Here is a 14870-nt window from a genome sequence, read left to right as displayed (position 1 = left end):
GTGTTGTTATGGGTTAACTGTCCGTTGCCATGCGTTTACATGCGTTGTTATGGGTTAACTGTCCGTTGCCATGCGTTAACTGTCCGTTGCCATGCGTTTACATGCGTTGTTATGTTTTAACTGTCCGTTGCCATGGGTTACCGGTCCGTTGCCATGGGTTACCGGTCCGTTGCCATGGTAACCGGTCCGTTGCCATGGGTTACCTGACCGTTGCCATGGGTTAACTGTCCGTTGCCATGCGTTTACATGTGTTGTTATGGGTTAACTGTCCGTTGCCATGCGTTTACATGCGTTGTTATGGGTTAACTGTCCGTTGCCATGGGTTAACTGTCCGTTGCCATGCGTTAACTGTCCGTTGCCATGCGTTTACATGTGTTGTTATGGGTTAACTGTCCGTTGCCATGCGTTTACATGCGTTGTTATGGGTTAACTGTCCGTTGCCATGCGTTAACTGTCCGTTGCCATGCGTTTACATGCGTTGTTATGTTTTAACTGTCCGTTGCCATGGGTTACCGGTCCGTTGCCATGGTAACCGGTCCGTTGCCATGGGTTACCTGACCGTTGCCATGGGTTAACTGTCCGTTGCCATGCGTTTACATGCGTTGTTATGGGTTAACTGTCCGTTGCCATGCGTTTACATGCGTTGTTATGGGTTAACTGTCCGTTGCCATGGGTTACCGGTCCGTTGCCATGGTAACCGGTCCGTTGCCATGGGTTACCGGTCCGTTGCCATGGTAACCGGTCCGTTGCCATGGTAACCGGTCCGTTGCCATGGGTTACCTGACCGTTGCCATGGGTTAACTGTCCGTTGCCATGGGTTAACTGTCCGTTGCCATGCGTTTACATGTGTTGTTATGGGTTAACTGTCCGTTGCCATGGGTTAACTGTCCGTTGCCATGCGTTTACATGTGTTGTTATGGGTTAACTGTCCGTTGCCATGCGTTTACATGCGTTGTTATGGGTTAACTGTCCGTTGCCATGGGTTAACTGTCCGTTGCCATGCGTTAACTGTCCGTTGCCATGCGTTTACATGTGTTGTTATGGGTTAACTGTCCGTTGCCATGCGTTTACATGCGTTGTTATGGGTTAACTGTCCGTTGCCATGCGTTAACTGTCCGTTGCCATGCGTTTACATGCGTTGTTATGTTTTAACTGTCCGTTGCCATGGGTTACCGGTCCGTTGCCATGGGTTACCGGTCCGTTGCCATGGTAACCGGTCCGTTGCCATGGGTTACCTGACCGTTGCCATGGGTTAACTGTCCGTTGCCATGCGTTTACATGCGTTGTTATGGGTTAACTGTCCGTTGCCATGCGTTAACTGTCCGTTGCCATGCGTTTACATGCGTTGTTATGTTTTAACTCTCCGTTGCCATGGTAACCGGTCCGTTGCCATGGTAACCGGTCCGTTGCCATGGTAACCGGTCCGTTGCCATGGGTTACCTGACCGTTGCCATGGGTTAACTGTCCGTTGCCATGCGTTTACATGTGTTGTTATGGGTTAACTGTCCGTTGCCATGCGTTTACATGCGTTGTTATGGGTTAACTGTCCGTTGCCATGGGTTAACTGTCCGTTGCCATGCGTTAACTGTCCGTTGCCATGCGTTTACATGTGTTGTTATGGGTTAACTGTCCGTTGCCATGCGTTTACATGCGTTGTTATGGGTTAACTGTCCGTTGCCATGCGTTAACTGTCCGTTGCCATGCGTTTACATGTGTTGTTATGGGTTAACTGTCCGTTGCCATGCGTTTACATGCGTTGTTATGGGTTAACTGTCCGTTGCCATGCGTTAACTGTCCGTTGCCATGCGTTTACATGCGTTGTTATGTTTTAACTGTCCGTTGCCATGGGTTACCGGTCCGTTGCCATGGGTTACCGGTCCGTTGCCATGGTAACCGGTCCGTTGCCATGGGTTACCTGACCGTTGCCATGGGTTAACTGTCCGTTGCCATGGGTTAACTGTCCGTTGCCATGCGTTTACATGTGTTGTTATGGGTTAACTGTCCGTTGCCATGCGTTTACATGCGTTGTTATGGGTTAACTGTCCGTTGCCATGGGTTAACTGTCCGTTGCCATGCGTTAACTGTCCGTTGCCATGCGTTTACATGTGTTGTTATGGGTTAACTGTCCGTTGCCATGCGTTTACATGCGTTGTTATGGGTTAACTGTCCGTTGCCATGCGTTAACTGTCCGTTGCCATGCGTTTACATGTGTTGTTATGGGTTAACTGTCCGTTGCCATGCGTTTACATGCGTTGTTATGGGTTAACTGTCCGTTGCCATGCGTTTACATGCGTTGTTATGTTTTAACTGTCCGTTGCCATGGGTTACCGGTCCGTTGCCATGGGTTACCGGTCCGTTGCCATGGTAACCGGTCCGTTGCCATGGGTTACCTGACCGTTGCCATGGGTTAACTGTCCGTTGCCATGGGTTAACTGTCCGTTGCCATGCGTTTACATGTGTTGTTATGGGTTAACTGTCCGTTGCCATGCGTTTACATGCGTTGTTATGGGTTAACTGTCCGTTGCCATGCGTTTACATGCGTTGTTATGGGTTAACTGTCCGTTGCCATGCGTTAACTGTCCGTTGCCATGCGTTTACATGCGTTGTTATGTTTTAACTGTCCGTTGCCATGGGTTACCGGTCCGTTGCCATGGGTTACCGGTCCGTTGCCATGGTAACCGGTCCGTTGCCATGGGTTACCTGACCGTTGCCATGGGTTAACTGTCCGTTGCCATGGGTTAACTGTCCGTTGCCATGCGTTTACATGTGTTGTTATGGGTTAACTGTCCGTTGCCATGCGTTTACATGCGTTGTTATGGGTTAACTGTCCGTTGCCATGCGTTAACTGTCCGTTGCCATGCGTTTACATGCGTTGTTATGTTTTAACTGTCCGTTGCCATGGGTTACCGGTCCGTTGCCATGGTAACCGGTCCGTTGCCATGGGTTACCTGACCGTTGCCATGGGTTAACTGTCCGTTGCCATGGGTTAACTGTCCGTTGCCATGCGTTTACATGTGTTGTTATGGGTTAACTGTCCGTTGCCATGCGTTTACATGCGTTGTTATGGGTTAACTGTCCGTTGCCATGGGTTAACTGTCCGTTGCCATGCGTTAACTGTCCGTTGCCATGCGTTTACATGTGTTGTTATGGGTTAACTGTCCGTTGCCATGCGTTTACATGCGTTGTTATGGGTTAACTGTCCGTTGCCATGGGTTAACTGTCCGTTGCCATGCGTTAACTGTCCGTTGCCATGCGTTTACATGTGTTGTTATGGGTTAACTGTCCGTTGCCATGCGTTTACATGCGTTGTTATGGGTTAACTGTCCGTTGCCATGCGTTTACATGCGTTGTTATGTTTTAACTGTCCGTTGCCATGGGTTACCGGTCCGTTGCCATGGTAACCGGTCCGTTGCCATGGTAACCGGTCCGTTGCCATGGGTTACCTGACCGTTGCCATGGGTTAACTGTCCGTTGCCATGCGTTTACATGCGTTGTTATGGGTTAACTGTCCGTTGCCATGCGTTTACATGCGTTGTTATGGGTTAACTGTCCGTTGCCATGGGTTACCGGTCCGTTGCCATGGTAACCTGTCCGTTGCCATGGTAACCGGTCCGTTGCCATGGTAACCGGTCCGTTGCCATGGGTTACCTGACCGTTGCCATGGGTTAACTGTCCGTTGCCATGGGTTAACTGTCCATTGCCATGCGTTTACATGTGTTGTTATGGGTTAACTGTCCGTTGCCATGCGTTTACATGCGTTGTTATGTTTTAACTGTCCGTTGCCATGGGTTACCGGTCCGTTGCCATGGTAACCTGTCCGTTGCCATGGTAACCGGTCCGTTGCCATGGTAACCGGTCTGTTGCCATGGGTTACCTGACCGTTGCCATGGGTTAACTGTCCGTTGCCATGCGTTTACATGTGTTGTTATGGGTTAACTGTCCGTTGCCATGCGTTTACATGCGTTGTTATGGGTTAACTGTCCGTTGCCATGCGTTAACTGTCCGTTGCCATGCGTTTACATGCGTTGTTATGTTTTAACTGTCCGTTGCCATGGGTTACCGGTCCGTTGCCATGGTAACCGGTCCGTTGCCATGGGTTACCTGACCGTTGCCATGGGTTAACTGTCCGTTGCCATGCGTTTACATGTGTTGTTATGGGTTAACTGTCCGTTGCCATGCGTTTACATGCGTTGTTATGGGTTAACTGTCCGTTGCCATGCGTTAACTGTCCGTTGCCATGCGTTTACATGCGTTGTTATGTTTTAACTGTCCGTTGCCATGGGTTACCGGTCCGTTGCCATGGGTTACCGGTCCGTTGCCATGGTAACCGGTCCGTTGCCATGGGTTACCTGACCGTTGCCATGGGTTAACTGTCCGTTGCCATGGGTTAACTGTCCGTTGCCATGCGTTTACATGTGTTGTTATGGGTTAACTGTCCGTTGCCATGCGTTTACATGCGTTGTTATGGGTTAACTGTCCGTTGCCATGGGTTAACTGTCCGTTGCCATGCGTTAACTGTCCGTTGCCATGCGTTTACATGTGTTGTTATGGGTTAACTGTCCGTTGCCATGCGTTTACATGCGTTGTTATGGGTTAACTGTCCGTTGCCATGCGTTAACTGTCCCTTGCCATGTGTTTACATGCGTTGTTATGTTTTAACTGTCCGTTGCCATGGGTTACCGGTCCGTTGCCATGGTAACCGGTCCGTTGCCATGGTAACCGGTCCGTTGCCATGGTAACCGGTCCGTTGCCATGGGTTACCTGACCGTTGCCATGGGTTAACTGTCCGTTGCCATGCGTTTACATGCGTTGTTATGGGTTAACTGTCCGTTGCCATGCGTTTACATGCGTTGTTATGGGTTAACTGTCCGTTGCCATGGGTTACCGGTCCGTTGCCATGGTAACAGGTCCGTTGCCATGGTAATCGGTCCGTTGCCATGGTAACCGGTCCGTTGCCATGCGTTTACATGCGTTGTTATGGGTTAACTGTCCGTTGCCATGCGTTTACATGCGTTGTTATGGGTTAACTGTCCGTTGCCACTCTTCTCTTTCTTTGCTGTCTTAACAGTAGGAGTCCCAGGCTTCTACCTTTCTACCTTTAAAACCCACCACCAGCCAAATGGCTGGTAGCCAAGTGGAAGCTAAATTGGCTAGTCATTCATATGTAAATTAGGTTGTTAGCTGGGAATTCTGGAGGGAGGGGAGTGGGGGTGTGTGGATGAGGGGGTGGGGGAGCTGCTAAAAGCTGTGAACTTCCTTTTGTGTTTCATCTTGATGCATTCTCAATCATCCAGGGAAATAAATCTCCAAAAGTCACCAACTTGGAGTGTTTCAGTTTGCCATCTTAGGGAGAAATCAACACACATGGGTGTAGGTCCTTTGTTGCTGAGATTTATTGATAAAAACAGTACAAAAAACCAACCATTTGTACACATATTTACAAATAATAATAAAAAGTGAGTGAGTACATTTCAACATTTTCAGCAATCACTCACAATCCTGGCACAGTGAACACATCGCACAGTGGCATGATTGTTCTTGCATTTGTGTTTGACCTGACACATGGCTCTTTTTCCAGGACTAGGTGTGGAGGGTTGTGTCCGAAGCAACTGTTCTTTTCTTGCCTTCTTCTCAGCTACATGAGAGTGAGCCAACTCTCTTGCAAGCTCCACCACATTTACATATGAATGACTAGGAATGGTTCCATCAGCCTCATTACTACATTTTCAGAAAGTCTCTCCCCAGTGGGACGATTGGGGTCCTTGCCAAGATATGGGAAGACATTGCAAATGTACTTGGATTTTAGGTCGCAAGCCACCCAAAACTTGATCCCAAACTTGTCAGGTTTACTTGCAATATACTGCAGGAAACAGCACCGAGTCTTTGATGGGAAAAGCTGTTCATCAACGGTGATATGTAGACCAGGGTTGTAGCACGTGATGCAGTTGGTGACCAATGATCCCCACACACTGGAAATTGCAGCGAACTTATCAGTCTTTGCTCGATTTGCTCCATTGTGGCATCAATCAGACCACTGGTATAATGTTGAAATGTACTCACTCACTTTTTATTATTATTTGTAAATATGTGTACAAATGGTTGGTTTTTTGTACTGTTTTTATCAATAAATCTCAGCAACAAAGGACCTACACCCATGTGTGTTGATTTCTCCCTAAGACGGCAAACTGAAACACTCCAAGTTGGTGACTTTTGGAGATTTATTTCCCTGGATGATTGAGAATGCATCAAGATGAAACACAAAAGGAAGTTCACAGCTTTTAGCAGCTCCCCCACCCCCTCATCCACACACCCCCACTCCCCTCCCTCCAGAATTCCCAGCTAACAACCTAATATACATATGAATGACTAGCCAATTTAGCTTCCACTTGGCTGAAGCTAAAGCTTAGCTAAAACCCATTTGGCTGCTCTCTGGGTTTTAAAGGTAGAAAAAGCCAAATGGCAGTCCGTGGTGATGTAAGTGTTAAGGCTTCTGCGAGAATGGTGGAACCTGCTTACAGACCTCCAACGCATTGTCCTCGCTTGCCATCTTCTGTTTGGCTTCCATGGGGTTTCCCACCCAACAACACAGGGGGCCTACTCACTCTGGAATAGCTCTGGTGATGCACGAGTAGTTGAACTTTTGACGTTCTCCCATTGTCCTCCATGCCTTTCCCTGTTTACATTTGTAAATATTAGGCTCAGGCAATGTGCTTGCAGAGTAAAATGTATAACTGTGCATCTCTGAAAAATGTTTATATGCTTGCAAACAGCCGAATATTTGCAATCTAATCCAGCATTCTCCGCAATGGACATGCTGCAGTATATTCGATAGGTTTGATCAAATGGCCTTTTGACACAAAAGCTCATTTGAAAACCTTTGATATATGTTGTCTTGTTCTTGTCAATTGTACATAGCCAGTGCTGAGTGAATTTATGATATGGGTTTATGATAAGACACCTTTTAGTCACTCTAGCTTTCTTCTGAGGTTAGCACATCAATTCTTTTAAACAAGGGTCTGAATCTGCTTCTAAGATAATTGTTGATCTGTTTCTCTGCAGTGCCAAGGGCTTCCAGCACCACCGAATGACCAACGGGGCCATGAATGTTGAGATTGGAAACCCTGCCTATAAGATCTATGAAGGAGATCCTGATGATGATGCTGGGGAACTTCTGGACTCCGACTTTGCTTTAGACCCAGACAAGGTAACAAAGCTTAAAAAAGCCGTTTCATTACAAAATATCTGAAAATGCCTGGTAGTGGCTAACCATGCAGATATTTCCACATTTATGAGTCCTTTTGTGAGTTTTTTTTTTTTAATGAATTGGTTTTGGTTGTGGAGTCATTATAGACAGTAAATAGACCCTTCTTTGTGATCTAAAGAACACTGGATGAAAGTAGCTGGGTTTCTCAATATATTCCTGTCCTTTGGACGTCTAGTGAAAAACAGTTTTCTGTCTTGACTGATCTGTAATCACTTTTCTACATTTATATCCAGTTTTTTGCCATCGAGATCACCACAGTCCAAATGCAAAAGCTTTAAAGCAAGACTTAGGAAACCAGTGGGTGTCGTTATGGTATTTACTTCTGGCATCTGTAATGAATTTTGGAATGAATATTGTTAGAATTATGTGAATCATATACTTTAGTTCTGATGAGTGGCTCCATAGTCTCATGGTTTACACGTTGTGGCTCGAGTGGTTTGTATACAGATCAATGCTTGGGCAAGATACTGAACCCTGAGTTACCTCTGTGTGTGTGAATGCATTCAGCAGATAAAAGCACAAGGCACTATATAAATACCATTTCTTTTACATTCACCTAAGAAGTGAAAAAATCTCCAGTTTAATCCCAGCTGGAGACAAAAATCCCTTGGGGGTGTCAGGAACGGAAATCCACTGTGAATAAGGGGAGCAGCTGAATAAAGCTTTTATGCTGGAGCCCTCATGGTCACTATATTCAAACACTTTTCACCACAATCATAAAACATCAAATGAGGAATTGTCCATAAAGTCCTGAGTGCTTAAAAAGAAGTTGCAAGTTCTTCACTGGAAATACACCTACTGGTTTGTTGGGGGCAGATGATTAGTGCCCAGACTTTCAGAAACAAATAACCAAACACAGAAAACATAACAAACCACAAATGTCTGCCAGGGTTTCAGCACTGAGCTGGGAAACATCTTGTTATTTATGCGAGCTGAGCCTATTTGAATAAGAAAAATACTGCTTCTTTCACAATATACCAAATCTTTTCATTTCTTTTGCCTGAGTCACTGAGAAATTTTCTTCACTCCGCAGCCCACCAACTTCACGAACCCAGTGTATGCCACCCTGTACATGGGTGCCCACAACAGCCGCAATTCTCTGGCGAGCACTGATGAAAAGAAGGAGCTCCTCTCCCAGGTTGACGAGGACATGAGCGACCCCCTGGCATAGACCTCGGCATGGACTGAACTCTGCCAACATTGCCCTGCCTCGCCCAACCTAGAGCCAGCGAGCTCTCTCATTTTATGCCTTTACCAACTGAAAAGAAAAGCAACAAAAAAACATAAAAACGAGAACACTGTATAAAATGTATAAAATGAAGAACTACTTTTTTTAAGTGATTGCAGTATTATATTTTGTTCTTTGACAAAAAGGAAAACAAATCCTCTGGTGACGGAAAAGAAACCATTTTATAGACATTTTATCCAGTTCTTTTTCATTTTGCTCACTTCCTCACAACTTCTCTCTCTCTCTCACACACACACACACACACACACACACACACACACACACACACACACACACACACACACACACACACACACACACACGACCCTTCTGAAAGCAGCATAAGTAGAGCTTATCCTACTTGGAAAGCCTTGATCTGATCTGATCTGATCTGGCACCTACCTCTGATCTCTGTTCACCCTATGGGTCAATCACACACTCACACACACACTTACTCGCTCTTCACCAGGGCACTGTGTGGTTTCTTGGCCAGCATGTGAATCAAATGACAGGTGGAAAAGGTGCTGGGAGAGCAGGAGGTGCAGCCCTCTGATCAGGGTGTGGCTCTGGCAGGACTCATTGGCCCAGCAGTCCTCTAATTTAGAGACACCAACAGGACACCAAGAGCTTCAAAAGAACTGTAGGTACTATATGTGCAGTGATCATAATACTTATTCATTCTGAACCAAGTAGCATTTTTACACTCACACACATTTACTAGAACAAAAGCAGGTCAGAACTGAATTACTTTGATGCAATAGTATTAGAAACATCTAGAAAAGCTAAACTATTATTTGATTTTACTCAATTCACGTTTCTAGGCAGCAAATAAGAGGTTGGCTAGCTCAGTTTATGGGGGTCTCTGTCAAACAAGTTCTTCACAGGCTCAACCGTACTGTATGCCTAATGTGGACTAATCTCATACAATCTTGTCAGTGCTCTTAATGCTCCTTTAGCATAACGCCTGCTGTTGAGACATCAGAAGTCATAATATACAGTCATCTTCTTTATAGTGAAGTAAAACTGAGTGATAAACAGTCAAAACTCTCCACTGTAGTCACACTATATGTATTTGTGCAACTTTTTTTCATTGCACTTAGTCTGCTAGGCAGCTAGTTTCTGTGTTGGATGGATTCTTATTTATCATAGACTGCATATAAAACATGGTCATACTCGCTACATTTAGAAGCCTGAATTTAGGAATATAACCGCTGCTGTAGTTTTTGGTACTTTTTTGGAGTCAGAAGTTAGCCCTACTGTATTTGGATACAAGGTGCAGAGTGTGCTAATGCTTGCAAGCTTGGTTAGCTTGCAACTGTTAGCTTGCAAGCTTAGCTAGCAAACTGTTTAGGTGGCACCAGTGTTGCCAATTCCTCAGTAAGGAAAATCGCTATTGGCTGTCCTAAAAGTCGCTAGAAGTCGCTAAATGATGTCATCGCCTAATTTGCATAATTGGTCATGCCTATGTAATTGTAACAGACGCTGTAGGAGAGAGAAATAACATCACGGAAGAGACATAAAGTGAGTAAAAAACACCATAAAAGCATTTAAAATACATTTAGAACTACAAGTTATTTTGTGTGTGTGAATGTGTGTGTGTGTGTGTCTGTTTTATAGTTTTATACCTTGTGATCCATAAAAAGTAATGGCAAAAGAAGAACATTTTTAACCATTAAAATAAAAATGGACACAGCAAGCCTCACCAGACAGCTTCAGTCATATCGAATGTACAAGACGGACTTAAGGCTCATCAAGGGCATCTGATTTCTAAGTTTGCAATGATGGGAATGATATTTTTTAGTGCATTGATTTATTTTAGTCAAAAAAAAAGTACATTTACTGCAGCTCCCACCCTGCATTACAGTGTGTGTGTGTGTGTGTGTGGGGGGGGGGGGGGGCTTTGCTCATGTGCTTTCATGTCAAAAAGTCATCATAAATAAGTCTCCAATAACACCAGAAAAGTCGCCAGATTTGTCGCTAGTCGCTTTTTAGAAAAAAAGTTGCTAAGGGGGTCTGAAAACTCGCTAAATATAGCGACAAAGTCTTTAAGTTGGCAACACTGGGTGGCACCCATGTGGTGGAAAGGTCAGGTTCAGTGATTTTAAAGTATGGGGAGTGAGGGCTCCCCCTCCCCCTAAAGTAACCAGTCACACACATCTAAATGTATTTTCTTGTACCTATAAACATGATCATAATGTTTTTCTTGCTATTTTAACACTGGTGTGTATGTGACCGACTTACTTTTGGTGCCAGCCACTAGAGAAACTCCAGTTTTTGGCACTTGTGCTTCATTTTTCAGCCTCCGTAGTTTCTCCATGGATATGTCTCCAAGTCCCTGGTGGCTGGCTGCAGTATAGGTCAAACCCTTGCCCTGCCCCCCAAAATAAAAGTCTGTCTCAAAAAAACCCACATGAAATATGTCTTCAGTTGTACAAAGTACTTTTTTATTTTTACTTCTGAAAATCAGTGTTCCTTTTGTATGTATTGTACTGTATGAAAACCTTCCCCTCACACCCCCCTGTTTGTCTTTGTAATTTATGCTTGTAGTTTCACAGAAAGATTACTACCCTTTGAAAATAGGACGTTTCAAACTGGATTGACACAATAAAAACATACAATGACTCGTGTCACGCACTAATGGCAGATGGGTTTTAAAGAGTATGGTCAACCAAATCCCCCCAAAACACATTTTGTCTCATTCTCGATGCCATTAAGTGAGAAAATATGCTCTTCTCTCTTTTTTGGTAATGTGGGTGCGGCGACCTTGTAAGCACTCCACAAAAACCACTTCAGCACGGCCTGTGGTGCTGAGAGATGTTAATACCAGGTCCTTATGTTTGAAATGGATGGTGAGGTCAGTTTGTTAGTTTGTGACTGTGACTGGCTTGCAGGTATGAGGCTCTCCACTGAGTGAGTTATGGCTGTAATTTAGCCCTGATTACATTTACCATTACTTTACCTCTAATTAGACTGTCAATCAGGGCAGGTGAAGATGAAAGATGCAGTCAGACTGACTGTATAGGAATTATACTAAATTCAGGGTTGGTGACAAATGCATTGATTCAAGACGAGCTCGTGTTGCACAAAACCACCTCTTAACCTTCTGAAATTAATTACACCGTCAAGTCAAAGAAACGTAAAACATCAACAAAAGTACAGAGTGGCTCGCGTTCATATATTTATGTTTTTTAAATAAACACTCCCCATTTTATACATTGGGATACAGAATGTATTAATCACCTTGCTCTGTTCCCATTTCGGATAATGAATCCCTGCCTAGGTTTCAGCCCTGACCTCAGGGTCACACTTTATAGACGACCACTTCATCACAGAACAATCTGCAGGGCGACTGCAGACAAAAGACACACAGCCTCACCTGATGACCTTGCATCTTGATCCATGGAGAAAGGCTGGAGAATAAAATAAACAGGAAATAATAGGATATACAAAGTATAGTTGATCATCTCTATGGAGCCTTAGTGTACGTGTTTTTTATGTGTAGTTAGAAAGAAAGGAACACTTAAGGGTGACTTTGGTATAAGTGTTATTGAGTAATTGGGGCATTTAATGACTCTCTTATTTCAGGGTCAATTGAGCAGTGGATGGAGTTTTTACTGAACTGACACTTAGGGGTTGGGTGGTTTTGGAAATTTATCAGAGTAGGGATATTTTTGATGGTCTCACCAAAAGGTTAAAGTAATTGATATTTTTCAATGTCCTGTTTCTTTTTATACACAAGAAAAGCGCATAAGAGGTGATAAGTAGTATCTCCAAAACCAATGTTGATGCGATTGTATTTGTTGGGCTCATTTGGGGCAGGTCTGGCTTTACTTGTGTCACCCTTGTTTCATTTTTTTTGCCATAGCTGCTGTGGCTGGAGAGGCCCATACAGGAGCCCAAGAATAAAATCAGTGTGAGTAATGTTGTCTGATTGCTGAAAGGGTCAGCCACACTTGATGTTTTCAAAATGAATCTAACATTTGTCCCAGTGATCTTTGGGAACACTCCCAAAAATAAGTGATAATAAGTAACAGTGGCTAGGATGTGCCTAAGGCTTTGACTTTATGTATATCAGGTACTTTCACATTGACAAGTAAGAGATATCTGAAAACAACACAATCTAGGGAATGGAAACTACTTCATGTAAGTACTTTGCCCCAATCAAAAGCTGTTCAAACAAGTGATTGCATTCTCACTTGAACAGTTTGCTGCAGATTGCCCATAATTTTTATGGGTAGAGTAAGTCAGAGTAAGCTCTGACTTCTGGCAAAACTGGATCAGATGGAGTAGGGGATGCATGTCCTTGCCTAGACCATTTTGCACCATCCCAAAACAGGTGTGGCGCAAAATACTTGCTATTACTTCTTTTCCCACCAACACAGTGCCAGTTCCTCATCTAGAATCACTTCTATGGATTTACACAAAGACTAATTGGGGTGATCGTGGCGCAAGAGTTGGCAGTTCGCCTTGTAATCGGAAGGTTGCCGGTTTGAGCCCCGGCTCGGACAGTCTCGGTCGTTGTGTCCTTGGGCAAGACACTTCACCCGTTGCCTACTGGTGGTGGTCAGAGGGCCTGGTGGCGCCAGTGTCCGGCAGCCTCGCCTCTGTCAGTGCGCCCCAGGGTGGCTGTGGCTACAATGTAGCTTGCCATCACCAGTGTGTGAATGGGTGGATGACTGGATATGTAAAGCGCTATATAAATACAGGCCATTTACCATTTTGATTTGCATCAGTAGCTCAAGGAAGGGAAATGTAGCAATGATTTGCAGATACAGGCCACAGATTTTGTTTTCCATGGTTTTCTTTAAAACAAAATGATTCCAGAGTCAGTCATGTTTGATTCCCAAACTTCCACAGTGGCACCAAATCAGCGTAAAATTCAAATATGTGTCAAATGAAACAAAGACTGTGGCAATGGAGCCTAAAACACCACAGTTAGGAACGCAGACCTTTCTTCTCCAGTTGGACCTGATGGATGCTTATAAGCTCCACAAGATGATACAGGGCATGTTTGCGGAGACTCCATTGGCATCATGGAGTATTTGTAGTATGTTACAGCTGGTGGCTTTCATCATGACCCTGATTCAGGGCTCAAGACGTGGTTAAGCAATAAAGCTGCTCTGTACACCACAAACTGCAGCTATGACCCCTGCCCACCACCTCTCAGAGCTTTCCCAGATTTACCAGGGAACTGACAGGGACAAGAAGAGTCCATATGCCCTTCATGATGAAGAGAGTAAGGTTGGAAGAGTGGGGTAAGAGTGAGCATTTACAGAGCGAGATGTATAGGATGTATAGGATGTATAGGATAGGATACCATTCTCCACAGGTGTATTTAGGGAATAAATAGTGGTTGACAAAAGGAAGGAATGATTTTATTTTTTGGTTTTTGAACATCCACAGGTGCACTGTGTTTCCCACATTTGAACTCTTTTGACTCACTGGGGCATTGATTTAAGCAGTCTGATGGCAACTTGTCAATAAAGTGTTAGTGAGACAGGAAGGAGCAGAACAATAGAGTAGCTAAGAGTAGATTAAATTTTCTCTTTCATCATCACATGAAAAGCACATATAGTAAAGTATATATGCAGATCTATGAAAAAGCATCCCCCCCTTTCTGATTTAATTAAATATCAGACAAAAATCCAGTAAATACAAAATGCAGTTTTTAAATGACGATTAGACTCATTAAACGAAAAAAGCTATCTGGCCCTTTCTAAGTCTTTGGGACTCCAGTGAACCCCAGTAACAGTGATTATCCACACCTTAACAAAATTTGTAACACTAGAAACCTTCCCACAAGTTTATTCAACTCAATTCAATTCAATTCAATTCAATTCAATTCAATTTTATGTATACAGCACGAAATCACAACAACAGTCGCCTTTATATTGAAAGGTAGACCCTACAATAATACACACAGAGAAAAACCCAACAATCATATGACTCCCTTTGAGCAAGCACTCTGGCGACAGTAGGAAGGAAAAACTCCCTTTTAACAGGAAGAAACCTCCAGCAGAACCAGGCTCAGGGAGGGGCGGGGCCATCTGCTGTGACCAGTTGGGGTGAGAGAAGGAAGACAGGACAAAAGACAAAAAAAAGGCATTGATGATCTCAGTGAAATGTGGTGGTGATAGTGTAAAGGTCTGGAGCTGCTTTGCTTCTTCAGATCACTTGTTGGAATTGGTGGAACCATGAATTCTGCTCGCTAACAGAAAATCCAGATAACCTTCGATCTCCCCCCCCCCCCCCCCCCCCAAAAAAAAAAAAAAAAGACTGGAGTGGTCTAGTCAAAATCCAGACTTAAATCAGATTGAAATACTTTGACTTGACCTTAAACTGGTCATTCGTGCTTTTAAAACCCTCCAGTGTGGGTAA

The 14870-nt window shown here is 44.3% G+C and overlaps 1 protein-coding gene across 1 annotated transcript; it reads left to right on the top strand.

The window, feature by feature from the left end:
• The first annotated feature begins 6847 nt into the window (after positions 1-6847).
• On the top strand, positions 6848-8797 carry LOC146626184 (low-density lipoprotein receptor-related protein 1-like). The gene is made up of 2 exons (XM_085360366.1): positions 6848-7204; positions 8298-8797. The coding sequence occupies exons 1-2, from the start codon at positions 7085-7087 to the stop codon at positions 8433-8435; spliced, it is 258 nt and encodes an 85-aa protein (XP_085216492.1). The 5' UTR covers positions 6848-7084; the 3' UTR covers positions 8436-8797.
• The last annotated feature ends 6073 nt before the right edge of the window (positions 8798-14870 follow it).

This window comes from Diplotaxodon limnothrissa, linkage group LG8 (genome assembly GCF_057381915.1).
Source record: "Diplotaxodon limnothrissa isolate DT_005_m linkage group LG8, D_limnothrissa_male_GT1.1, whole genome shotgun sequence".
NCBI classification, from domain to species: Eukaryota; Metazoa; Chordata; class Actinopteri; order Cichliformes; family Cichlidae; genus Diplotaxodon; species Diplotaxodon limnothrissa.
The sequence above is the reverse complement of the archived record's forward strand: the minus strand, read 5'-3'. Positions and strand labels throughout refer to the sequence as shown.

Excerpts from the sequence above, each read along its gene's own strand:
- LOC146626184 (XM_085360366.1), top strand. The coding sequence starts at position 7,085 with ATGACCAACGGGGCCATGAATGTTGAGATTGGAAACCCTGCCTATAAG. Across the intron at positions 7,205-8,297 it reads TTGCTTTAGACCCAGACAAG|CCCACCAACTTCACGAACCC; the intron begins GTAACAAAGCTT and ends TTCACTCCGCAG.